The 26,219-nt window shown below is 40.4% G+C and overlaps 1 protein-coding gene across 3 annotated transcripts in view; it reads right to left on the bottom strand.

Annotated features, from left to right (window-relative positions):
- The window catches only part of LOC131944861 (homer protein homolog 2), a 95,861-nt gene that overhangs the window by 57,499 nt on the left and 12,143 nt on the right, over window positions 1-26,219 (bottom strand). The window contains exons 1-2 of one of the 3 annotated variants that reach the window (XM_059305724.1): window positions 19,067-19,138; window positions 7,340-7,806 (exon numbers count right to left, since the gene is read on the bottom strand). The exons of 1 other annotated variant lie outside the window; for it this stretch is intronic. In XM_059305724.1, the coding sequence (XP_059161707.1) occupies window positions 7,340-7,479 (140 nt within the window). In that variant the 5' untranslated portion in view covers window positions 7,480-7,806; window positions 19,067-19,138. Of the gene's footprint in view, window positions 1-7,339; window positions 7,807-11,596; window positions 11,675-19,066; window positions 19,139-26,219 lie in introns of those variants that run through there. One more of the 3 variants, XM_059305725.1, reaches the window with a different exon arrangement.

The following is a 26,219-nucleotide window of genomic DNA, read 5'->3' as shown; positions in this document are numbered from 1 at the left end:
AAAGAAGTTAACGACTTAAATAAAAAAAAAACTACGGGCAGGCGATTAGCGTGCATGCTGAGAGGTGCTTCGAACCTGAGTAGATTTACTACTCACGATCTTCATAACTAAAGGCAGGGGGCGGCTGGATGTAGGCGCACGTGAACTGAGCACACAAACACTAGATAAGTTACTGTTAACGCTAGGTTGGTACAAGAGTTTTCGTGGAGCAAATAGTCGTTTTCCTCCGAAGTCCGGCGATTTTCTAAATAACCTGAAAAGTAGGCATAAATTAAAAAAAAAATGTCCATCAACTTTAAAATGAGCAAATTTTAATTTTTCAACTTCTATATCAGGTTAACATTTTAACAATGAACCAGTAGACCATTCAGCACAACACACAACATAAGGCTGGTACAACAAGGAACCATTAGTTACACCACTCAGCACAACACACAACATAAGGCTGGTACAACAAGGAACCATTAGTTACACCATTCAGCACAACACACAACATAAGGCTGGTACAACAAGGAACCATTAGTTACACCACTCAACACAACACACAACATAAGGCTGGTACTACAAGCTGGCCAGGTATGCCAGATCTTGCTGATGTCCATTTGCTCAGCTCTGTCTACCCAAGTGTGAAGGTCTAGGTTGCAAATAATACAAGGGAGACAAGACAAGATGGACAAGGGAGACAAGACAAGATGGACAAGGGAGGCAATAATAGAGAGACAAGAGCAGATCTCAAATGTTTCCAAGTCAGTGAGTAAGGAAAAGGTTTTAATGATATCAGACGCCATAAATCACAGGGGACAAACCTTCCACGCACAATACAAATCTGAAGGAGGATCGGCATACACGGCACATACATTCTTATGTATAGCCTCGATCACCAAGTTACCGTACACGGCATATACATCTTAATGTATCACCTTTGATCACCAAGTTACCGTACACGACACATACATTCTTATATATCACCTCGATCACATATTCGTTCGAAAACATAACACGGGGACATCGAACTGTACATTTTATTACATATAATTAAAATTTACACATTATATCCATACTATATTTACACCATTTTAATTTTTTTAATGTAGAAAATATATCAATCGACTTGTCCATAGTCACCGTATACAACTAACTAGACTCATCCTACTTACACCGATAGACAAACATCCGTGTGGATGACGTCAAATGTGTTCACGCTAAAGATAGACTTCTCCCATTCATGATTAATCGGAGTTTCCCCATTCTGTAGGAACCACAATTTTTAAAAGAGGAAGTGGTTCTTTTTTTTTTCAAGGTTGGCAAGCAGGATGTTACCAGATAATCGAGTTACTCCGGTGGAATCTTTTTTTTTTTTTTTTTTTTTTTTTTTTTTTTTTTTTTGTTACAGAAATAATTACAGACCAGGAATAAATTTCCCCCAAGGTCACGTGTTTTTGTTTTGCCCGTCCCGTCATTGTCTGCACATGCCAGGTTAATAATGTGAGAATAATTAGGCCGAACAGACATTTATACAAATTAATTAAATTAACACACACATAACTAGTAATACCCAATCAAATAAATAGTCTGAAGAAAAAAGAATCCTTAGTCGCACGTCAAACTATGATGCTACATAGACAACCATCCTTGTTCTTGATGTAATTAGGGCCTTTATTCAAACCCGCCTCCCCAACTGGTACATCACGGCCTTAGAGTCAGATTATTAACTTGTTGTACAAAATACCATAAACTATTCTACAGGCCCTGTAAGTTTCTCAGATAAAACATTCTACAGGCCCTGTAAGTTTCTCAGATAAACCATTCTACAGGCCCTGTAAATTTCTCAGATAAACCATTCTACAGGCACTGTAAATTTCTCAGATAAACCATTCTACAGGCCCTGTAACTAAACGTTTCTCAGAAAAAAAAACCATTCTACAGGCCCTGTAAATTTCTCAGATAAACCATTCTACAGGCCCTGTAACTAAAAGCTTCTCAGATAAACAATTCTACAGGCCCTGTAAATTTCTCATATAAACCATTCTACAGGCCCTGTAGCTAAACGTTTCTCAGATAAAACATTCTACAGGCCCTGTAACTAAAAGTTTCTCAGATAAACCATTCTACAGGCCCTATAACCAAAAGTTTCTCAGATAAACCATTCTACAGGCCCTGTAACTAAAAGTTTCTCAGATAAACAATTCTACAGGCCCTGTAAATTTCTCATATAAACCATTCTACAGGCCCTGTAGCTAAACGTTTCTCAGATAAAACATTCTACAGGCCCTGTAACTAAAAGTTTCTCAGATAAACCATTCTACAGGCCCTGTAAATTTCTCAGATAAACCATTCTACAGGCCCTGTAACTAAACGTTTCTCAGAAAAAAAAACCATTCTACAGGCCCTGTACATTTCTCAGATAAACCATTCTACAGGCCCTGTAACTAAAAGTTTCTCAGATAAACAATTCTACAGGCCCTGTAAATTTCTCATATAAACCATTCTACAGGCCCTGTAGCTAAACGTTTCTCAGATAAAACATTCTACAGGCCCTGTAACTAAAAGTTTCTCAGATAAACCATTCTACAGGCCCTGTAAATTTCTCAGATAAACCATTCTACAGGCCCTGTAACTAAACGTTTCTCAGAAAAAAAAAACCATTCTACAGGCCCTGTACATTTCTCAGATAAACCATTCTACAGGCCCTGTAACTAAAAGTTTCTCAGATAAACAATTCTACAGGCCCTGTAAATTTCTCATATAAACCATTCTACAGGCCCTGTAGCTAAACGTTTCTCAGATAAAACATTCTACAGGCCCTGTAACTAAAAGTTTCTCAGATAAACCATTCTACAGGCCCTGTAAATTTCTCAGATAAACCATTCTACAGGCCCTGTACATTTCTCAGATAAACCATTCTACAGGCCCTGTAACTAAAAGTTTCTCAGATAAACAATTCTACAGGCCCTGTAAATTTCTCATATAAACCATTCTACAGGCCCTGTAGCTAAACGTTTCTCAGATAAAACATTCTACAGGCCCTGTAACTAAAAGTTTCTCAGATAAACCATTCTACAGGCCCTGTAACTAAAAGTTTCTCAGATAAACCATTCTACAGGCCCTGTAACTAAAAGTTTCTCAGATAAACCATTCTACAGGCCCTGTAACTAAAAGTTTCTCAGATAAACCATTCTACAGGCCCTGTAACTAAAAGTTTCTCAGATAAACCATTCTACAGGCCCTGTAACTAAAAGTTTCTCAGATAAACCTGGCATATATTTTAAACAGCCATATTAAATTACACGGCCGTGAACCTGGCCATTAAGCGGGAAATAACCGTCAACTCAGTCGTCTGCAAACCGCGTGATTCGAAGGATGGTAATACTGACATTTTAGACCGGGTTAAACCGGGAATTAAGATTTCATTACGGCAGACAGAATTGAAATTATTGTCAATCATTACAGTAAACACAATTACACTGTATTTATCAGAACAGATTCACTAGTCCTTGTTACGTCTTTAGTGCTAATTATTTTATCTACATCGATGCTACATACAAACAATGACAGGGCCATATTTCTGTACTAGAAAGGTTTGGTTTTTGTCTTGTTCAAACACAGATTTAACACTAGCCTCATCTGTCTCAATACAAATGTTTTACTTTCTCAATACGTCCTTTTTGACCGTCCAACTTTTTAATTTGTCCGTATTTCTTCTTAAATCTACACATACAACCTTTTCTTGATCTCTCTGTACACTCTATTAGCCATGTAGGCCTACTCTACAGCTTTCCTTCTGTTCGATCTACACGTAGGCCTACACCTACATCTTTATTCTTCAGTCCCCCTGTACACTGTGTTAGCCTAAGCCATGTACTCAACAGCTTTCCTTCTGTTCGATGTACAACTACACCTACAACCGTTTCTTTATCCCTCTACACACTGTATTAGCCATACACTCGTTTCCTTCTGTTCGGATTGGACATCAGTTACCTGAACGTTCCCCTCCCCACCCCCACCCCTGCCCCAATCCACACTGTCCGGTCCCAGAGATAAATGGCACCCTGACATGCGAGCCTCGCCAGGGGATCAAAGACTTGCAGACAGACGACCAGAGGTTGCTTATGGAACTGTCCACGTGACTGCCGTGTACTCACGTGACTCTCTGTAATCTACGGTATACAAGCGGTGGTCTAGCAGGTAGTCAGCTGTGTTAGCGTGCAGTTAAACGCTAGGGCAGGGAAGTACGTTAACGTTCACTTCTGATCAAAGGTATACATTTAATGGACGGCAGGATAATAGACCTGCGTGAACAATCCTAAAGATTGAGCTATACATTAATTGAAAAGGATGGTAAATAAATTAACGTTTACTTCTAAATCAAGTAAATAGTAAATAAATTAATGTTTATTTGTCGATCAAAAATATACTCTGTATAAGCCATACTAAGAAAAAATACGATTAGATTCTGAAAACAAGCGATGTTTAAACAATAAACTTTCAATGATTTGAACTAACTCCACAACTATTTTCTACACATACTGTGGATATAAAGGGACGTAGACAAATGCAGTTCATATGAGCATAACTTGCAGCATAAGACAATGTGTAGTCACCGCTTGTTGGGTTAGATATTATTTAACATAGAGTATAAAATATTATTTTATTTCAGCTGATTTGTCACTGTCAGTTGATTGTAATAAACGTTAGGATTGGTGCGCAATAAACGACAGCATTTATTTCAATAGATAACCACCTTATAATCCCCTAATCAAACTGTGATCCCCACAATCCCCGTGTAGGTCGCCACAATCTTAGAGTGGTCTCCATAATCCTAGAGTGGTCCCCACAATGATAGAGTTGTCCCCACAATCCTAGAGTGGTCCTGCAATCCTAGTGATCCCCACAATGAAAGAGTGTCCCAACAATGATAGAGTGGTCCCCACAATCTTAGTGATCCCCACAATCCTAGTGGTCCCCTCAATCCTAGTGGTCCCCACAATCTTAGTGATCCCCACAATCTTAGTGGTCCCCACACTGTTAGAGTGGTCCTCACAATGATAGAGCGGTCTCCATACTGACAGCAAGATCCCCACAATAACATTGGATGCTGTAGATCAGGGGTCTCCAAACTACGGCCCGCGGGCTGGATGCGGCCCGCGAGGTCCTCTCATCCGGCCCGCGGAGATCTTTTTGTTCACGGAAAAAATACCATTGCCCTCCGTGTTGCAGACATTGATGAAAACATTGTGACTCAAGTAGTGAAAACTGCTAACAAGTTTCGCAATTTTTCAATTGCAATGGATGAGTTGCTGGACAGCTGTTCCATGTTTCAAAACCCAGATGAAGCAAATGTAACCAGTTGCCTAGATGAACTGCAGATGGAGGTAATTGAACTGCAAGCAAATTACTTCCTTAGAGACAAGTTCAAAAAATGGCGGGTGGGTTTTTGCGTTTGCCCAAGGAGAACAAACTTGGACATCGAGTGTGTTGTCGGTACCGACTGTGTTTCTTTCAGACTTTTTCTCCTGGGGGGGGGGGCATTTTAAATATATTTATATATTTCTATATAAATTATATTTCGTTGGGGGGGGGGGGGGATGCAGGGGACTCCGCCACCCCAAAGAGATGCATGGAAGAAACCCTGGCCCTCGAACTGATATTTGATAGTTAATTCGGCCCTCGGGTTGAAAAGTTTGGAGACCCCTGCTGTAGATAATCCAAGAACGGTCACCTCAATCGCACTCATCCCCAAAATCCGAGATTGTAGAAACCCAATCCCAAGAGTCCCCAACAATCACATAGCTGATGCATACTTTTTTTTTTACAGCATAAGAGGTATTGAAATCAGCGTTTAAAAAAAACGGTTTATTCAGTAGAATGTCAGGCCATTTACATACTCCATTGTTCTCACAACAAAATAAAAAGTTTATTTAATACAAAAGCCCTGATAAGTTGAAATAAAAGAATTACATTACAATGTGTTAAAATAGTTGACATTTTTCAAAAAATACGTTACAATGTGTTAAATGAGTTGAAATTGAAAACGCAAACTACGAAACTGGTTTATCAAGGGATGTAACTGGGAAACGTTTTATCAAGGGATGTAACTGGGAAATAAAAATAAGCAGCGGTGTTGAAAGAGTTGAAGATTTTAAAACAAAAATTATAATGAACCAATTAGAAGTTAATTAAAAATATGTGTTTAGTAATATTTCAACAACGGCAGGGTATTTGTGGTTGTCATTAGATTACCACATGGACAAGGTGTGTGGGATTACAATTACATTACAACACTGGCAAGGTATGGGTGGTTGTCTTAGAAGGGGTGTTTGGTTACCTCTAAAGTACAATAATGACAACTTTTTAAATTTGGTTACCCCTGGGATACAATACTGACAAAGTTTTAATTTGGTTACCCCTAGGGTACAATACTGACAACTTTTTAATTTGGTTACTGAGCGATATCAACGTTCATTAAGGCTCAAGTTCCAATGCTCAAAAAATCAAATAACGAAATGTATTGTAGTGTCGGTGATTGTCTGAGTGATCGAAGGCTTTGTTATCTCATGCTGACACATGAATATCTCAAGCTGACTCGTGTATATATGATACGATTGTAATGAGAAATAAAGTCAAGGACATACTGTAAGTAATACGGGATTTGTTCATGTTTACAGTATACGAGGCTCATACGGGCATGTTTATATCAACACTGAAATGTGTACAGGACAACGAGTCGTCGTATTTTTAATTGTAAGCAGTGAGTGCCAGTGAGTGGATGGAAGAAATAAGGAAAATATTAGGTGTGTGTGGGGGGGGTATGCAATATCGTGAGCAAAACTTATTATAGAAGATTATTATCAAAAGCGACATTGCCGTCAGTTTCTAGCTCACGAAGTGTCGATCTTCACAATTTAAAAATGCCGATCTTCACAATTTACAGACACATGACATTTCCGTCACTGGAGACGATTCAATGAAATCGTGGGGTAGGCAGGACTAGAGAGAATGGCATCAATATCTTTATGAAGTGGAGGGGCGTGTCTGTTACATTGATTGGGCGTATTTGTTACATGATTGGGCGTGTCTGTCAAATGATGGGGTAATTAACAAGGGATATGGTCGACGATTAAAAAAATAAACAAACGATTATTTAACTCAACACAACAAACGCTGGTATCCTTGAGTTAAAGACAAATAAAACCAACGTGTTTAAGATATGTTGACAGAATGTTTATGCATATTACATTACACTATCTGCAATTTTACTAAGAACATAAGGGTCTATCACACGTGCGACGTATCATGTTTGCTGTCAAAAAATAAAGGGCCTATTACATGTGCGACTTACCCCATATCATGTTTGCTGTCCCTTGACGGCTCCGTTGGCACGTGGGCGCCACCCCAGGTGGGGCTCAGGGGCACCCCGAAGGTGCTGGTGCCAGCCGTGTCGGCGCCCAGATCTCGCCAGCTGTTGACCCTTCGAATCATGTGAGCAACTGACCCACACGTCCAGGTGTTCACATGGCCTCACGCTAACACTGGGGGACAGAAGAAAGCTATTCCAATGTGTTTCCTTGCTCAAAGCTCACACTAACACTGGGAGACAGAAGAAAGCTATTCCAATGTGTTTCCTTGGTCAAATCTCACACTAACTTTGGGGAACAAGAAATATATCCTTAGAGTTTCCTTGATCAAATCTCACACAAACATTAGGGAAGAAATATATCCTTATAGTTTCCTAGTTCAAAACTTGCACTAACACTAGTGAACAAAAAAGGTATTCCAAAGTTTCCTAATTGAAATCTCACATAAACACTGGGAAAAGAGAAGAAATGAAATTCAATGTTTCCTTATTGAAAAACAAACGGATCAGCATTCACTTTAAAAACTATGAAAATATATCACAAATATCCGCATGTATAATGTTTTTTTTCCTTAGCTCCGAGCAGATGGCAGCACCCAAAAAAATCCTTACAAGAAAACATGTTTAAATTACACCAAACTCCAATCAAATTAAAAAAAATAACAAGGCAACAGGCGAATGTTTTTCTAGAAGAAGCGCTGCAGGTAGTGTAAAGCGTGTCGTCTGTCATGCAAATATTTGGCTGTACGAGCACGTTCAGGAGACTAAATTGTGTAATCACTAATTAAGATTAATGAGACGGATTAAACGCAGGCGGTGAATCATACAGGTTTTGTGTGTCACGTGTTCGCTCTCTAGATTTTTAAAGTCGGGGGTCGGAGATCGATTGAATTGATCACGTGGGGGACTTGGATCTTAGTGGGAGAGCGGCGTGGGAGGTGGGTGTGGCGAGTATGGTGTTGTGAGGGGGGGGGGGGGGGTTCATTCATGGTGTATGGTTGGGGTGTCGAGTATGGTGTTGGGGTGTTGTAGTGGTTGGGGGGGGGGTATTCATGGTGTATGGTTGGGGTGGCGAGTATGGTGTTGTGGGGGGGGGGGGGTTCATTCATGGTGTATGGTTGGGGTGTCGAGTATGGTGTTGGGGTGTTGTAGTGGTTGGGGGGGGTATTCATGGTGTATGGTTGGGGTGGCGAGTATGGTGTTGTGGGGGGGGGGGGGGGGTTAATTCATGGTGTATGTTTGGGGTGTCGAGTGTGAGGGGGGGGTTAATTCATGGTGTATGTTTGGGGTGTCGAGTGTGAGGGGGGGGGGGGGGTTAATTCATGGTGTATGGTTGGGGTGGCGGGTATGGTGTTGAGGTGGGGGAGGGGGGTTAATTTATGGTGTATGGTTGGTGTGACGAGTAAGGTGTTGGGGTGGGGAGGGGGGTTAATTTATGGTGTATGGTTGGTGTGGCGAGTAAGGTGTTGGGGTGGGGAGGGGGGTTAATTTATGGTGTATGGTTGGTGTGGCGAGTAAGGTGTTGTGGTGTGTGTGTGTGTGTGGGGAGGTTAATTCATGGTGTATGGTTGGGGTGGCGAGTACGGTGTTGAGGTGGGGGGGGGGGGGGGGTTTAGCGTACAACAAAGCTAGGCCACAGTCAAAACACGTCGACTTAAAAAAGAATTGTGACGCGGACGCTAAATTACTAGTTGCCGCGTCAGTACAACTAAATTGCTGTGTTTTAACAACCAGCGATAAAATCCGATGTTAATTAGCCATTCTTAATGAAGCCATCAAAGGAAGAAAACGAGTACCATACAATCTAAATGAACATATCCACCAACACCAAACGTGATCCTATAATTTACTAAGAGAGCCGCTTTGGTCTGACAAGTACTACTGAGTTAAATGCACTGCAATTATCAAAAGCAGGCGTTAGTATACCTACACACGCAACAATTAACGTCATTTTCATAATTGACGATGGCTTGTTACTATAATTAGCTAACGGGAAAACCCAGTCGCACAATGAGCAGCAAGCGGGGAACCCAACATCAGTTTCTATTTTGTATTGCATGGATCAATAATACATTTAGTCTTCAGGTCAAGATGGGGGGGGGGAGAGGTCGTATCCGTGGGTTTTTTTTGCCTATACATTCGTACACAGGATTATCACGTCAATGCATCTAGCCCCCCAACGTCGTACAAAAGATTATCCATGCCAATTTCTCTAGATTTCTACATCTGACAAAGTATAATCTATGTCAATATTTCTAAACTTCAACATCGTACACAGGATTATCTTTTTCAATATTTCTGGCCTTCAACATCGTACACAGGATTATCAATGTCAATAATCGAAGCCCTCAACAATCTTAATCGACCAGTGTTGCTCATATGGCTAACATGTCTGTAAATTTCTCGTTTTATGGCCACTTGAAATGGTTTCAACATTTTAAAAAATCGTAATACTAACATGGAAGCAAACACTTTTGATACCTTTCTATTGCCAACCAATACCATTCTATTGCCTACCAATACCATTCTATTGCCCACCAATACCATTCTATTGCCCACCAATACCATTCTATTTCCCACCGATACCATTCTATTGCCCATCAATACCATTCTATTGCCCACCAATATCATTCTATTGCCCACCAATACCATTCTATTTCCCACCAATACCATTCTATTGCCCACCAATACCATTCTATTGCCCACCAATACCATTCTATTGCCCACCAATACCATTCTATTGCCCACCAATACCATTGTATTGCCCACCGATACCATTGTATGACCCACCCTTGCCCAGCTGTGCTATCCTTATGTTGATATTAGAGTCTAACCTCCAACGAAAACCACAAGTTACCCAATAAATAAAATCGATATCCATTCATCCATTTTTCAGTAGCTTGTAAAATCCAGGTCAACAGTTAGACAAGTAGAAACACAAACCCACATGCTTGGCTACACCATGCTTAGAGTGGCTTCTGTGTGTACACACTATTTATGTACATGTCTAATATAATATGTACATTTTCAATCGATATGTACAAGTCTAATCAATATGTATTTTTCCAATTAATATACACATGTCCAATCTATATGTACATGCCCAGTTTATATTTAGATGTACAATCTATGTACATGTCCAGTGTATATGTACATGTCCAGTCAATATGTACATGTCCAGTCTATATGTACACCTCTGTACACCTGTGTTGAACATGGATCACTTGTTTACTCTAAACGTCACGGGTGTCCATACACACCTAGCATGTAAACGTACCAACAAATATACCGGTAGTTTGTAGCAGACTACTCCCTCACCAGAACCGATAAAAATATTAAATGTCCTTACGAGATGAAAACGAAATAAAATATCCATCAAAACAACAACTGCCTTGTTGTTTGGGGTTGGTTAGATAAAGCCTTTGGAAGCTAATCCGAAAAAAAAAAGGTTGAAATCGGAGCCAACGGTCTATATGGCACATAACAAAATGACACGTAGTACCTTACTGTGTGAGAGAAAATCCCATCCAACAATACAATTAAGAACGAAGAAGAAGAAGAAGAAATCCATACAAAAGAACACAACGCCAATGCGGAGCTACATCGCTATTGGGGGGGGGGTACCTGGGCGTCATATCCCCACAATGCCCCTATAAATTATGTAAAGATAACATGCAAAGACGTCCAATATAAAGAGCAGACAACCAACCACAGACAACCAACCACAGACAACCAACCACAGACAACCAACCACAGACAACCGAAGGACAAAAAGTCGAAACTTGATGAACATGCAAAAAAAAAAATTAAAAATTCCAATCCTAATTAAAATATTTTGTTCTAAACATCACTACACCACAGTATTGTTGCTGAGCGAGCCACGTCATTTCTACAGCAGCAGTTATTGCTGTTTTAGTATACGTTTTTGTTTTGTGTTTTTACATGAGTTGAGTACAAACTAATACCACATGCTAATATAGCTCTCTATAATACAAAGGAAAAACCACTATGATAAAATGTCCAAACAGAATTACACAGCTCAACATACTAATAAAAAGTCCACGACAAATAAGAAAATGGCCACCATGTATATGTATATGCCCACAATGACCTCGAGAAATATGTAAACGGTCACGATAGATGTATACCTAAAATAAAATCTCCTCAAGAAAATACATACGATAGTACTATATTTATGATTATGTGTCAATAAACATTTATAAAATCTAATAAATAACTTACTTAATAAACACTCATTTAATGGCATTTCGAAATATGCTAATTAACAGAGCACAGCAACTGAACACAGTGTATTTAAATGTCCTAAAGATATGCCGTATGAAACAGAACACACCGTATTAAAATTTCCGCAAGAAATATAACAGCAACCATCAGCTGTTCACAGGGAGCCAAAAGAACAAACTAAGCCAAGGTGAAAAAATGTTCTCTGGCGCTAGGTCTGGCTACTAGCCTAAACTGACAACTGGCACTGACAACTAACACTGACAACCATCAATGACAACTAACAGTGACAACTAACACTGACAACTGACAAGTGCCACTGACAACTAAAAGTGACGACACGAGGACTGCCAGCCTGTACGACTGACGACACGATGAGACATCACGCTTGACACTCACCGGTATTTCCACCGGGCTAGAGCATGTGCTAAATATAGAACTCACGTGATCGATATGGTAACACGTGCGAGGGTTTCGTCTTTCATCTGGTGCCCCCCCCCCCCCTTCTCTCTCTCTCTCTCTCTCTCTCTCTCTCTCTCTCTCTCTCTCTCTCACTCCAACAAGAAATATTAATTCACATACACAACCTGGGCCTACACAAACTTTAAAAAGCTGCGACGAATTACACGCTTGATTAATCCTATTCAGACTAAGTAACATTGTAACGTTCTTCTTTCTTAACTCGTACAGCCAAGAATGAGAAGCACCGGGGCACTTAATAAGTTGACACAACGTAGCTGTTGTACGTTAACTATTTCAAGGGAAAGAATGTTCAACAGTGACTCGCCGTGGACACATCGATATCTCATCGACCCGGCTCTAAAAACCTATCGAGTAAATGTCCCGCACTCAACGCCTTATCGCTGGCTTATCAATGGAGCACGACTGGTGATAGCATTCGGTGCAACGGTACACACGGGTGGGGGGGGGGGGGCGTAACATTGAGTGGTAGTGCTGCTGGTTACAGCACAACAGTAACATTCAAACACCTTACTGTTAGTAACATAGTTGTCACATTCATACATTCTACTGTTAGTAACATACTTGTAACATTCAAACACTCTATAGCTAGTAACATGCCTGTACATTCAAACACTATACTGTTAGTAACATACCTGTAACATCCATACACCCTACTTTTAGTAACAAGAGCCCTGCATGAAGAAGGTAAGGTACATGCCACAAACAATTAATGTTTTAACAACCTATCTAAAACCAACTCCCCAAACAACAACAGAGATGAAAATCTGTAAAAATCACAATACAAATGAGAGCAATACGTGTACTTGGTGATGTGTAAATACCGGTTATATGCGTGTGTGTTTGAACTGTTTAAGGTAATTCTAAACATTTTATCTTTTACTAGTAACACGCCAAAAAAATGAGCCTCCTAAGCACATTTTTAACACAACAGACACAACATAGGTCAGTAGTTGGACAACTGACACTATAGTTTGACAACAGGCAATACAGATTGACACTGAACTCCCTTGTTTGACAGCTGTCATAAAGGGGAGGGAATAAAAGGGAGAGAAGCGACAGGGGAAGCAACTACTGAAACACGCAACAGTTTAGTTTAACAAGAAGGTATTGAAGATGTCCAGACGGCATCAAGATTTGCTGCCATGTATCCAGGCTCGGGTCTAATCTTCCATCACGCAAACAGCCAATTAATTGGTGGAAAGTTTTATGATCACGTCATGCTGGTATGGTGAAATATGGTCAGTAGAGAACAGGGAGACTTGGATGTACTACAGCACAACAGTCATGATGGGTATGGTGAAATATGGTCAGTAGAGAACAGGGGGACTTGGATGTACTACTGCACAACAGTCTTGATGGGTATGGTGAAATATGGTCAGTAGAGAACAGGGAGACTTGGATGTACTACTGCACAACAGTCATGATGGGTATGGTGAAATATGGTCAGTAGAGAACAGGGGGACTTGGATGTACTACTGCACAACAGTCTTGATGGGTATGGTGAAATATGGTCAGTAGAGAACAGGGAGACTTGGATGTACTACTGCACAACAGTCATGATGGGTATGGTGAAATATGGTCAGTAGAGAACAGGGGGACTTGGATGTACTACTGCACAACAGTCTTGATGGGTATGGTGAAATATGGTCAGTAGAGAACAGGGAGACTTGGATGTACTACTGTACAACAGTCATGATGGGTATGGTGAAATATGATCAGTAGAGAACAGGGGGACTTGGATGTACTACTGCACAACAGTCTTGATGGGCTAAGGCTATAGTATTTTAATCACTGGCAGGAACTTGGTTTATCTGCAAACATTTCCTATACAAGATGTAGCTAAATAGACCCTTAAATTAATCTGGGGGCCCTACACAAATGGGCTCCACAGTGACGACCGTTGAATTAATCTGGGGGGGGGGGGGGGGGCTGCACGGATGGGTTCCACGGTGACGCTTGACTGACTTGATTAGCCAGATAAAATTGACAGCGTCCACATCCCGACGATCGCATCTTAATTGAGCCTGGATTATCTAATCAGGTGTGGAAGGCAGGTAGATGCAGGCAAGTTTATGCCCAAATCCCGTGGGAAACATATTCAGGTAAGTGGGGGGAGGTCAAGGTTGGCGGCTACAAAATATAAAAACGAGTGAATTAATTATTTTAAGTCTAAAATAGCCACCGCCCCACACCGCCGCCCACCCCCAATTAGCTACCCCACCCCCCACCATTTCTCCTTGGGCTACCGCTAATCTGATCAAGTCACATTCATCAAGTCAAGGATTCTCAAAGAGTTTAAATGTGGAGAGGACACGAGTAACATTAATAGCATTAGGCCCATGAGCCGACTAGGTACCAGAAGCCCTTTCCTGAGCCTGACGCATCCATCGCCACTAAGGTGGCTACTATCATATGAACACAGTAAGCTATGAGTATAATGTAGCTGAGAGAGGAATGCAGGACGTATAAAACTGATATAGACTGGGGCGTAGCGAGGGGGGGGGGGGGCGGGGGTGCGGACCGCACCGGGTGACACCATTTAGGGGGGTGACACCAAGGCAAAAAATAGCAAAATATATACAGAAGAATGATAATTCCACTTAATTAAGTGATTGATTCGAGTGTTAGATGGTCTTTTAAGAGGTGCAAATCGAAATTTTGAGGGGGGGGGGATGCAAATCGAAAATTGAAAGTTTGTCCCCGGGAAGGGTCGCTTCGCCTTTGGGGGGTGACACCTTTAAGTGCCCCACCGGGTGACACCCGACCTCGCTACGCCACTGGATATAGATAAAGGTATATTTTATAAAATTGATGTATAAAGATGAATGACTTTACTGTCCTAACATCACATAAACATCTGCAGATTTTTAAAAAAAAAAGATATATCAACTTTTCATTGAAATGTAAAGTAATATATGTGACAGTACATTATTTATACTTTAGGATGTGGCAAGATGTATATCCATACATACAAGGATTTGTTTACAAAATTAAGTATTCACAAGATCATCACAAAAATCAGAACATCACTGTTGAGGTGGTTTAATAAAAAAAATTGTTTCAATCACAAGAGAGATAGCAAGTAGTAAGGACCGTATCGAACATCTTTCCATCAACATGGAAGTATCTTATGTGTGTCGGTCGGGATGGGAGTGTGTGTGGGGGTGTGGGGTGTGTGGGGGGGGGGGTCTATAAATGTGTGAGAGAGACCGTGAGGAGACAATGAGACTAAGTGTCACGACCGGCTTACTGCTAATACCATCTGATCTGTAGCCGGTCAAGTAGCCGGTCAGCTTGGTCGAACCGGTCACAGATCACACGCTGGCTAATGTATGCAAGAAGGGCAGCTTGGGAAACCGTGGTCACATAAACTAAGGGAAGCTACCTACACGCATAATGGAAATAACCTGGGGACTAATACTAATAAAAAATGTATTTGGGTCTCAATGGAACGACCAGCACATCTAAGAAATAAATTAAGAGGAGAAATAAAAATGCATTATCAACAAAACTAAGAAAGAAAAGACCAACCAAACTAAGAAAGAAAAGACTAACCAAACTAAGAAAGAAAAGACAACCAAACTAAGAAAGAAAAGACTAACCAAACTAAGGAAGAAAAAACTAACTAAACTAAGGAAGAAAAGACTAACCAAACTAAGAAAGAAAAGACAACCAAACTAAGAAAGAAAAGACTAACCAAACTAAGGAAGAAAAAACTAACTAAACTAAGGAAGAAAAGACTAACCAAATTAAGAAAGTAAAAACTAACCAAACTAAGGAAGAAAAGACCAACCAAATAAGGAAGAAAAGACCAACCAAACTAAGAAAGAAATAAAAACAGCAGCGATAAGGAAGGAATAGCACATAGTACAAGTTTTATTTGAGTGATTTTAAAGATTTATCCCATCCAACTTGGCAAACCCAACTGAACAAAAATAGAAAGCCGGCACAATAAAATATGCCAGTTACACGTTAAAAATAGACCACACTTCATCATAGAGCAAGCCAATTTTTTTTCTAAACCACGATAGAAAATAGAGAAAAGAAAAAGTTGAAAGAATAATTGAAAGCCGGTGACATGAGGACGAAAGAGTGTTGATGTTTGTTTAGTTTGGCTCAGATTTAGAATATGTGCGTAGGACATTTTTAAAAAAGTTTTCTTGGAATAAAAATCTAACTCAACAAAAAACATCGCAGACACAAATAGAAGGAGGCTGCGATCTTAGTTTGATTTTGTTATCTCCTAATTCTAGTTTCTACCCGGCGTTTTAAAACACTTGCTAAAAATACTCGGCACCGATACTTGCTTTACTGCAGTGAGTTCGTAACAGACATTATCGCTTTTCCTGTGGTATGTTTGTAACAAGCATTTTCGCGAGTATGTAAAGAACAAGAAAACTATTTTTGACCAATTTTTAAACAGAACAAACCAAACCAAGCAGCAAACTTGTATTGACATGTTCTTAAGGACACTAACATACACGTATGAGCTTCTAGCATAATAACATGAAACAGTTTCCCGCATAAGGACTAACACCAACATGTACATACAAAGCTCCCTCAACAATAGCATATACCTCCCCCCCCCCACCAACACACGCTAAATACACACTTGAAGTATCGGCTACCCCCCTCCCTATATCCCAACAACCCACAATAAATACACACTTGAAGTATTTATATTGACTTAACAAACAGCTGTGGCCGGTGAGTAAGTTTGTCCACAAAGTTAAATGCGTGAGTTAGATACGTCTATAGCAGCGGTGTTTAAGGTAAAGTTGCACGTGCGATTAAAAAACTAGAACAGCCATAGCTTCGGCTAGCCAGACTTAACCTTGATTTTGTTTTTATATAAAAGTATCTTTCAAGTAGGCCTATTTGTTTTAATCAAAACAACTCGTTTTTCGCAACATGGGTTTATATTTATACACAAAACGCCATTGGGTGTACCACAATACATTTAGCCATTCTACGAAGCCGGGTGTTTATATAAGCCAAATCAATAAACTGAATTGTGTTTTCATTTCGGTATGGGAGAAGGGTGAACACGTTAATGCAGTCGATCGTGAATCTTTTGAAGTTCCAGGAGAAAAAAATGTCTGGCGATCAAACCAACAGGAACGGGTGGTCTCAGAATATTTCCGGGAGAAAGTTTGGGCTGGTGCTAGCGGGGCCCAGCATGACGTACCTGTGCAGGTACATTAGCTACACCTGACAGACAGCTCTCAACAGGTAACGCTCGAAACTTGCCCGGACGAAATACCTGAGAGGCAGAATTTAAACCCATCTACTGGTATTTATATCACTGGTGTGTGTGTGTCCCCTCCCCCTCCCCAGACCACAACAAGTGATGCCGAACATACCTGTTGGCCCGAACTGTTTACCTGTGACTTAACAGGAATCACATCAGCACCGGGACTAGTGTGGTGGCTGTAAGTGACCGTGCAAGTCAGTGTAACAGTTACATACATCAAGGTAAGGTTACGGAGGTTCATACTGTAAGACTGGGTGACTTATGAGGGGATGGGTAGCCACGGCTTTTGAAGGGATTGGATGGCCAGGATGTATAAAGAGGCTGGATGCCCACGGTATATAAAGGGACTAGACGGCCTAGGTATATGAAGGGACTATATCCAAGTTTTAAACATTAATACAAAAAGAATACGTATACTTAAGTACACTAATGTTAATGTCCATTTTAAAAATAACGTCTAGTTTACAAGATACCCCCAAACCCCGGCTATCCCCCACAAACTGAAAACCGTATCCCCCTGTATATCCCAAGCATTGTGAGAATGTTAATAGACTGAAGCCCCGCCATTAACTGCATCGTGATTCAGGCCGTGTCACTGCGTGGAGAGTTATTTCCCTGTTAGATATTTCACTCAGTCGCTTCCCCTGAAAGATTTAATTTCTACGCAATTGTGATTGATAGGGGCTCAGCGCCAGATCCCCCGCCAGCTAAGAAACGTGAAGTTCTGCTACCAAGCTCTTCCTTCTTTCTTTTTTAGAAACAAATGAGATGCTCTAGACAACTCTAGAGGGTTCTTTCCTGCTCTTTGAGATCTAAAGCTCCGAGATTAAAGTGTATCAAAGTAAAGCCGAATTTCCTGTCATGTGTTTCGTGTGGTGGTGGACATAAAAAAAAATATCTAGGCAATTCATAAAATTTGGAGGTAGGCAATTCATAAACGTTAGAGATGGGAGTTAAATTTCAAGGAGTAAACAACAAGATGGATAGGACAAGGGTTACATTTTTTAACGTGCATATCATCCAGAACAAGATTGGAAAATGTTTTAAGTCATATTGTATGTTGTTATCTTCCTTAGCTAACACGCAGTAAGTAAATTCCACATATACAAGTTGTATCAAACATACATTAACGTTATACCCAGTACACCAGTACACGACACAACAAGCAGTCATACAGTACCAAACACAAGTTATTGGAGTATACGGGTGGTATAAGAAAAACCATGTAGGACTACTAGCATAGGCCACGGTTTGATGCATGAGACACAGTAGATTTCTTATAGAGCACAGCAAACTCCAACATCATCCAATACACGGCGTGGTATAACAACTGCAGCCACAAAATGACACATAGAATCTACCATACGATAGAACAATCCACCATACCACATTATTTATAATCCACCATGCGACAGAATTCACCATTCGACACATTGACGAACTCAATTTTCTATTAAAGAAGTGAACTGCAAGGAACGATAACTCTTCCAGACAAGATAATCAAGTTTACATCGAGACTAAACATAGGTCCAAAAAAAATACGAATGCCAGATTCATTGGATTCTGCCAACACAGGAATCTACTGCACTCCGACACAATAAGAAAAACACAGACAGTTTTTGTCATGTATGTATTTCACTCTGACACCCTTAAAAACTAGGTAGATTTTTGCAATAAAACTATATCACAATTAGAAAAATACGGTCAAAGTTTAACAAAAATCACAAACTAACTTCGTTGCAAGAAAAATGTAAATTCCCCGCAAAATGAATGTTACACTTCACAAGACGTCTAGGTTAGAAGCACACATCCTAAACGTGAACCGACAAAAACGTCAATCACATCAGCGAGGTACAGAGGTGTCTAGTCATTATCTCACCACGGAGGTGGCGAAAACTGAGGTGTAACGCTGTAGGCGGTGGCTCTACACCCCCACCACCACCACCACACTCAACACGGCGCACCACAGGTTGTACGGGCCGTTTACAAACAATGTGCAGACATGCACGGATTAGGAATGTGGCTGTCTACACCACATGCAGTAGGTAACCACTGGGGAGGAGGGGGTGGGATGGGGTGAAGACGAAAGGTAATTTGCAGAGTGCAGAGGGTGGGGTTATCGTGCAGCAAGTCTTGAGTTACCTCGAGATGTATCGCTTCTGACTTTTACAGTCGGTAATCTGAGAAAATACTGAAATAGAAAAAAACCATCGCATCACACCAGATAACGTGACTCTGTTAATTAGAAGCTCAGCTCACAGTGTTTGAAGTGTAGCTTCACTAAGCTTTCAACACTCGAAATACTCTGGCTGTCTAAAAATAACGTGTTCAGTTTTTTTGTTACAAGCAGTCTATCTGCCTGTAATTGGCAACTCGGTGTTGTCAAATTACCACGGACTGGGTTGGACTGGGTGTCGTGTTATTTTAACAGTCACATTTCATAGCTGGGTTGGACTGGGAGTCGTGTTATTTTAACAGTCACATTTCATCATCAGACCTCTGGTGAGGCGACATGCAGCCAGCAACTTTTAAAGAGAAAAGGCAATCACACAACGCCTTCTCTAATTAATTTGGTTTGAATGTTTGTGTTAATGGTACTTACTGATATTTAACTGATATTTAACGCTATCTATTCATGTAAACCATCCCACGAAAGATACTAAGACAAACAATATTTAACCATGTAAACCACACAATTAATGGTACTTAGAGAAATGAAATGTAATAAAGTAAACCATTCCATTAATGATACTTATATAACCGCTGTTTAATAATGTAAACTACCCCTTGAATGATACCAAGACAACCATATTTAATTGTGTAAACTATACACAAATAACAGAGGACTGTAAGTAGCGAAGGCAATACATTAATAAATACTCTAACTCAATGGTTCTTAACCTTTTTGGAGGTACCGAACCCCACAAGTATTATATGTGCACGCACTAAAACCTTTTTTTTTTTGTTCTATCCTCCGCATTGATAAACTCGGGTTCTATTGAACCCAGGTTAAGAACCACTGGTCTAACACGTAGAGAAGACCTCGCATGTGCTGGTTGTTGCGTCCTATTTCAGACATGCTAATTTTATGCTAATTCTCATTAATTAGAGGGAAACAGTTGCCGCACGCTATGGAATATTGAAAGACACACACACAGGTGGTCCATACACATTACATCCACAGGTGGTCAATACACAATTCACCCACAGGTGGTCAATACTCATTTCATCCACAATTCAAACACTGGCTGCTACACAAATTGTATCCACAATTTCAAATCCTACACAAACTAATGACGCACTACACGGTGGGAACAAATGATGATCTAAACACTTGAAACTGCTCTCCCATCTTCACACAAGAAGGTAAAAAAAAGCGAGGCATCTCGCACAAACATTTAAATGTAGATAAAAGTTATTTCTGAAATGAGGGTTCCAAAAACAGAGTCAGTCGGCAGACTAATTAAAACAGAACACTCTACTCGTAAGATAAGGCGAAACTAGATTTCAACCAACGATTAAAGTAATGAATGTTTGATATATTTTTGTTATCGTTGAATCAATCTTCACAGTTAACCAAACACTAAGGGAGAGGGGGGGGGGGGGAAACAGAAGGAAGTCGAGTGAAAAAATAAAACCGACGGAGCAAGAAAACAAAGCGCTTCAAACAGCAGAACTTTTTTTTTAGAGAACTCGTAGGTTCTTGGGCCAATCTGGAAGATGTTCAACTCCAATGAGATGAGGATGTTGTTGGAATCATGCCATCACTTGTACTAAGTGTGAGCGGTGCAGAACTACAGAGGTAGTTGTGTGGGAGTAATGAGGTGGTGGTTTCATTACCGTCAGGTTTAAGGTTAAAACTAGTGTGTGTGTGATGTGTGCTAATACTGCTGACAACACTAACAACCACTAGCACTATATCAAAGGTTACAACTAGTGTGTGTGATGTGTGCTAATACTGCTGACAACACTACCATTACAACCACTGACTAGCACTATATCAAAGGTTACAACTAGTGTGTGTGATGTGTGCTAATACTGCTGACAACACAAACAACCACTGACTAGCACTATATCAAAGGTTACAACTAGTGTGTGTGTGATGTGAGCTAATACTGCTGACAACACTAACATAACAACCACTGACTAGCACTATATCAAAGGTTACAACTAGTGTGTATGAGATGTGTGCTAATACTGCTGACAACACTAACATAACAACCACTGACTAGCACTATATCAAAGGTTACAACTCGTGTGTGCGATGTGTGCTAATACTGCTGACAACACTAACAACAACTGACTAGCACTATATCAAAGGTTACAACTAGTGTGGGATGTGTGCTAATACTGCTGACAACACTACCATAACAACCACTGACTAGCACTATATCAAAGGTTACAACTAGTGTGTGTGATGTGTGCTAATACTGCTGACAACACTAACAACAACTGACTAGCACTATATCAAAGGTTACAACTAGTGTGGGATGTGTGCTAATACTGCTGACAACACTACCACAACCACTGACTAGCACTATATCAAAGGTTACAACTAGTGTGTGTGATGTGTGCTAATACTGCTGACAACACAAACAACCACTGACTAGCACTATATCAAAGGTTACAACTAGTGTGTGTGTGTGATGAGTGCTAATACTGCTGACAACACTAACAACCACTGACTAGCACTATATCAAAGGTTACAACTAGTGTGTGTGATGTGTGCTAATACTGCTGACAACACTACCACAACCACTGACTAGCACTATATCAAAGGTTACAACTAGTGTGTGTGTGTGATGAGTGCTAATACTGCTGACAACACTAACAACCACTGACTAGCACTATATCAAAGGTTACAACTAGTATGTGTGTGATGTGTGCTAATACTGCTGACAACACTACCATAACAACCACTGACTAGCACTATATCAAAGGTTACAACTAGTGTGTGTGATGTGTGCTAATACTGCTGACAACACTACCACAACCACTGACTAGCACTATATCAAAGGTTACAACTAGTGTGTGTGTGTGATGAGTGCTAATACTGCTGACAACACTAACAACCACTGACTAGCACTATATCAAAGGTTACAACTAGTGTGTGTGATGTGTGCTAATACTGCTGACAACACTAACAACCACTGACTAGCACTATATCAAAGGTTACAACTAGTGTGTGTGATGTGTGCTAATACTGCTGACAACACTAACAACCACTGACTAGCACTATATCAAAGGTTACAACTAGTGTGTGTGATGTGTGCTAATACTGCTGACAACACTACCACAACCACTGACTAGCAATATATCAAAGGTTACAACTAGTGTGTGTGTGTGATGTGTGCTAATACTGCTGACAACACTAACAACCACTGACTAGCACTATATCAAAGGTTACAACTAGTGTGTGATGTGTGCTAATACTGCTGACAACACTAACAACCACTGACTAGCACTATATCAAAGGTTACAACTAGTATGTGTGTGATGTGTGCTAATACTGCTGACAACACTACTATAACAACCACTGACTAGCACTATATCAAAGGTTAAAACTAGTGTGTGTGTGATGTGTGCTAATACTGCTGACAACACTACCACAACCACTGACTAGCACTATATCAAAGGTTACAACTAGTGTGTGTGACGTGTGCTAATACTGCTGACAACACTAACAACCACTGACTAGCACTATATCAAAGGTTACAACTAGTGTGTGTGATGTGTGCTAATACTGCTGACAACACTACCACAACCACTGACTAGCACTATATCAAAGGTTACAACTAGTGTGTGTGTGATGTGTGCTAATACTGCTGACAACACTACCACAACCACTGACTAGCACTATATCAAAGGTTACAACTAGTGTGTGTGATGTGTGCTAATACTGCTGACAACACTACCACAACCACTGACTAGCACTATATCAAAGGTTACAACTAGTGTGTGTGTGATGTGTGCTAATACTGCTGACAACACTACCACAACCACTGACTAGCACTATATCAAAGGTTACAACTAGTGTGTGGGATGTGTGCTAATACTGCTGACAACACTACCATAACAACCACTGACTAGCACTATATCAAAGGTTACAACTAGTGTGTGTGATGTGTGCTAATACTGCTGACAACACTAACAACCACTGACTAGCACTATATCTAAGGTTACAACTAGTGTGTGTGATGTGTGCTAATACTGCTGACAACACTAACAACCACTGACTAGCACTATATCAAAGGTTACAACTAGTGTGTGTGATGTGTGCTAATACTGCTGACAACACTAACAACCACTGACTAGCACTATATCAAAGGTTACAACTAGTGTGGGATGTGTGCTAAAACTGCTGACAACACTACCATAACAACCACTGACTAGCACTATATCAAAGGTTACAACTAGTGTGTGTGATGTGTGCTAATACTGCTGACAACACTAACAACCACTGACTAGCACTATATCAAAGGTTACAAATAGTGTGTGTGATATGTGTGCTAATACTGCTGACAACACTAACAACCACTGACTAGCACTATATCAATGGTTACAAATAGTGTGTGTGATGTGTGCTAATACTGCTGACAACACTACCATAACAACAGACTGGTAACATTATACTAGAACCATAGACTTTAGATGATGGTTGTATTATAAATTGCAATTTCTAAATATTTAATGTAATGTGACAACTTAATATCACACACCTTAAAAAATATATACATAATAAATGTTCAAAATGACTAAAATTGTCCTAAAAAGTATAAATATTAGACAGAAACAGATCAACTCTACATCAGATGCCCTAAGGATTGCTAGTTCTAAAGGGTGACTATGGGACGGCGAAGTTAAACAAAAAAAAAAGCGTTTGGCTTCTAGATCGAAGGTCTTGGGATCGGATCTCAGTTAGGACTTGTGACTTTAGGACGTCCCTGAGTCCACCCAGCTCTAGTGGGGGCCTGAATTACGTTGGGGAGAGTAGAGGCGACTGGGTATAGTGTTGAATACACCACCCCTTCATATGCCGAGGTCAAGAAACACATTATCTCTAATTTATCTGCGAAATGGGTCGCTAGGTTTAAATACCTATATCTATGGTAATGCCAATATTCATTTATTTCGACTTGATTTTTCAAGTCTCTAGAGAGTTTTCGTTAATATGTAAGTTTAGATATTGCATATTACAGAAGTAAGTTATTATCTTGTAAATATGATGTAAGAAATTTATGGCGTTCTTAAAAAAAATAACTTAAACTTAAATATAAATCTTAATTTTGGTAATGTTTAAGTTAAACATGTATAAAGCACACAATAAAATAAAACTGTAATGTTCAAAATCAATTGATTTTTCTTTTCATCGCTACTATAGAAAATAGAAATGTATTTTTTTTTATTTGAGCTTCTATAATAATTACTGGGCATTAATCTACACAAAAGTAAAGCTAAAAATAAACTGACGCGACAATAAAAAAATGCGTTTGAAATGGTGTGAAATCTTCTAGCTGAACTGAAGTTGCAATGAGATATTTGGATAGATCGTCGTCTCTGGAGTCTTAATCTAGTGTTGTATACAGCTGCCAACATTGCTAAACCATTAACTCCTTAGACCATTGTGTTCATCTTTTAACTCTATATACAATATATGTGTTAATCCATTAACACTACACACCACTGTCTATCTATTAACCAAACTGTCCATCCATTAACCATACACACCACTGTCCATCCATTAACCCTACACACCACTGTCCATCCATTAACCCTACACACCACTGTTCATCCATTAACCATACACACCACTGTCCATCCATTAACCCTACACACCACTGTTCATCCATTAACCATACACACCACTGTCCATCCATTAACCCTACTCACCCCTGTCCATCCATTAACCCTCCATCCATTAACCCTACACACCACTGTCCATCCATTAACCCTACTCACCACTGTCCATCCATTAACCGTCCATCCATTTACCCTACACACCCCTGTCCACCATTAACCCTACACACCACTGTCCATCCATTAACCCTACACACCACTGTCCATCCATTAACCGTCCATCCATTAACCCTACACACCCCTGTCCACCATTAACCCTACATACCCCTGTCCACCATTAACCCTACACACCACTGTCCATCCATTAACCATACACACCACTGTCCATCCATTAACCATACACACCACTGTCCATCCATTAACCGTCCATCCATTAACCATACACACCATTGTCCATCCATTAACCATACACACCACTGTCCATCCTTTAACCATACACACCACTGTCCATCCATTAACCATACACACCACTGTCCATCCATTAACCCTACTCACCCCTGTCCATCCATTAACCCTCCATCCATTAACCCTACACACCACTGTCCATCCATTAACCCTACTCACCACTGTCCATCCATTAACCGTCCATCCATTTACCCTACACACCCCCGTCCACCATTAACCCTACACACCACTGTCCATCCATTAACCGTCCATCCATTAACCCTACACACCACTGTCCATCCATTAACCGTCCATCCATTAACCCTACACACCCCTGTCCACCATTAACCCTACATACCCCTGTCCACCATTAACCCTACACACCACTGTTCATCCATTAACCCTACACACCACTGTCCATCCATTAACCCTACACACCACTGTCCACCATTAACCCAACACACCACTGTATCCATTAACCCTACACACCCCTGTCCACCATTAACCCTACATACCCCTGTCCACCATTAACCCTACACACCACTGTTCATCCATTAACCCTACACACCACTGTATCCATTAACCCTAAACACCACTGTCCATCCATTAACCCTACACACCACTGTCCATCCATTAACCCTACAC

The sequence above is a fragment of the Physella acuta genome, unplaced genomic scaffold, assembly GCF_028476545.2.
Source record: "Physella acuta isolate Inbredline_101_S28 unplaced genomic scaffold, ASM2847654v3 ptg000511l, whole genome shotgun sequence".
NCBI lineage: Eukaryota > Metazoa > Mollusca > Gastropoda > Physidae > Physella > Physella acuta.
The sequence above is the reverse complement of the archived record's forward strand: the minus strand, read 5'-3'. Positions and strand labels throughout refer to the sequence as shown.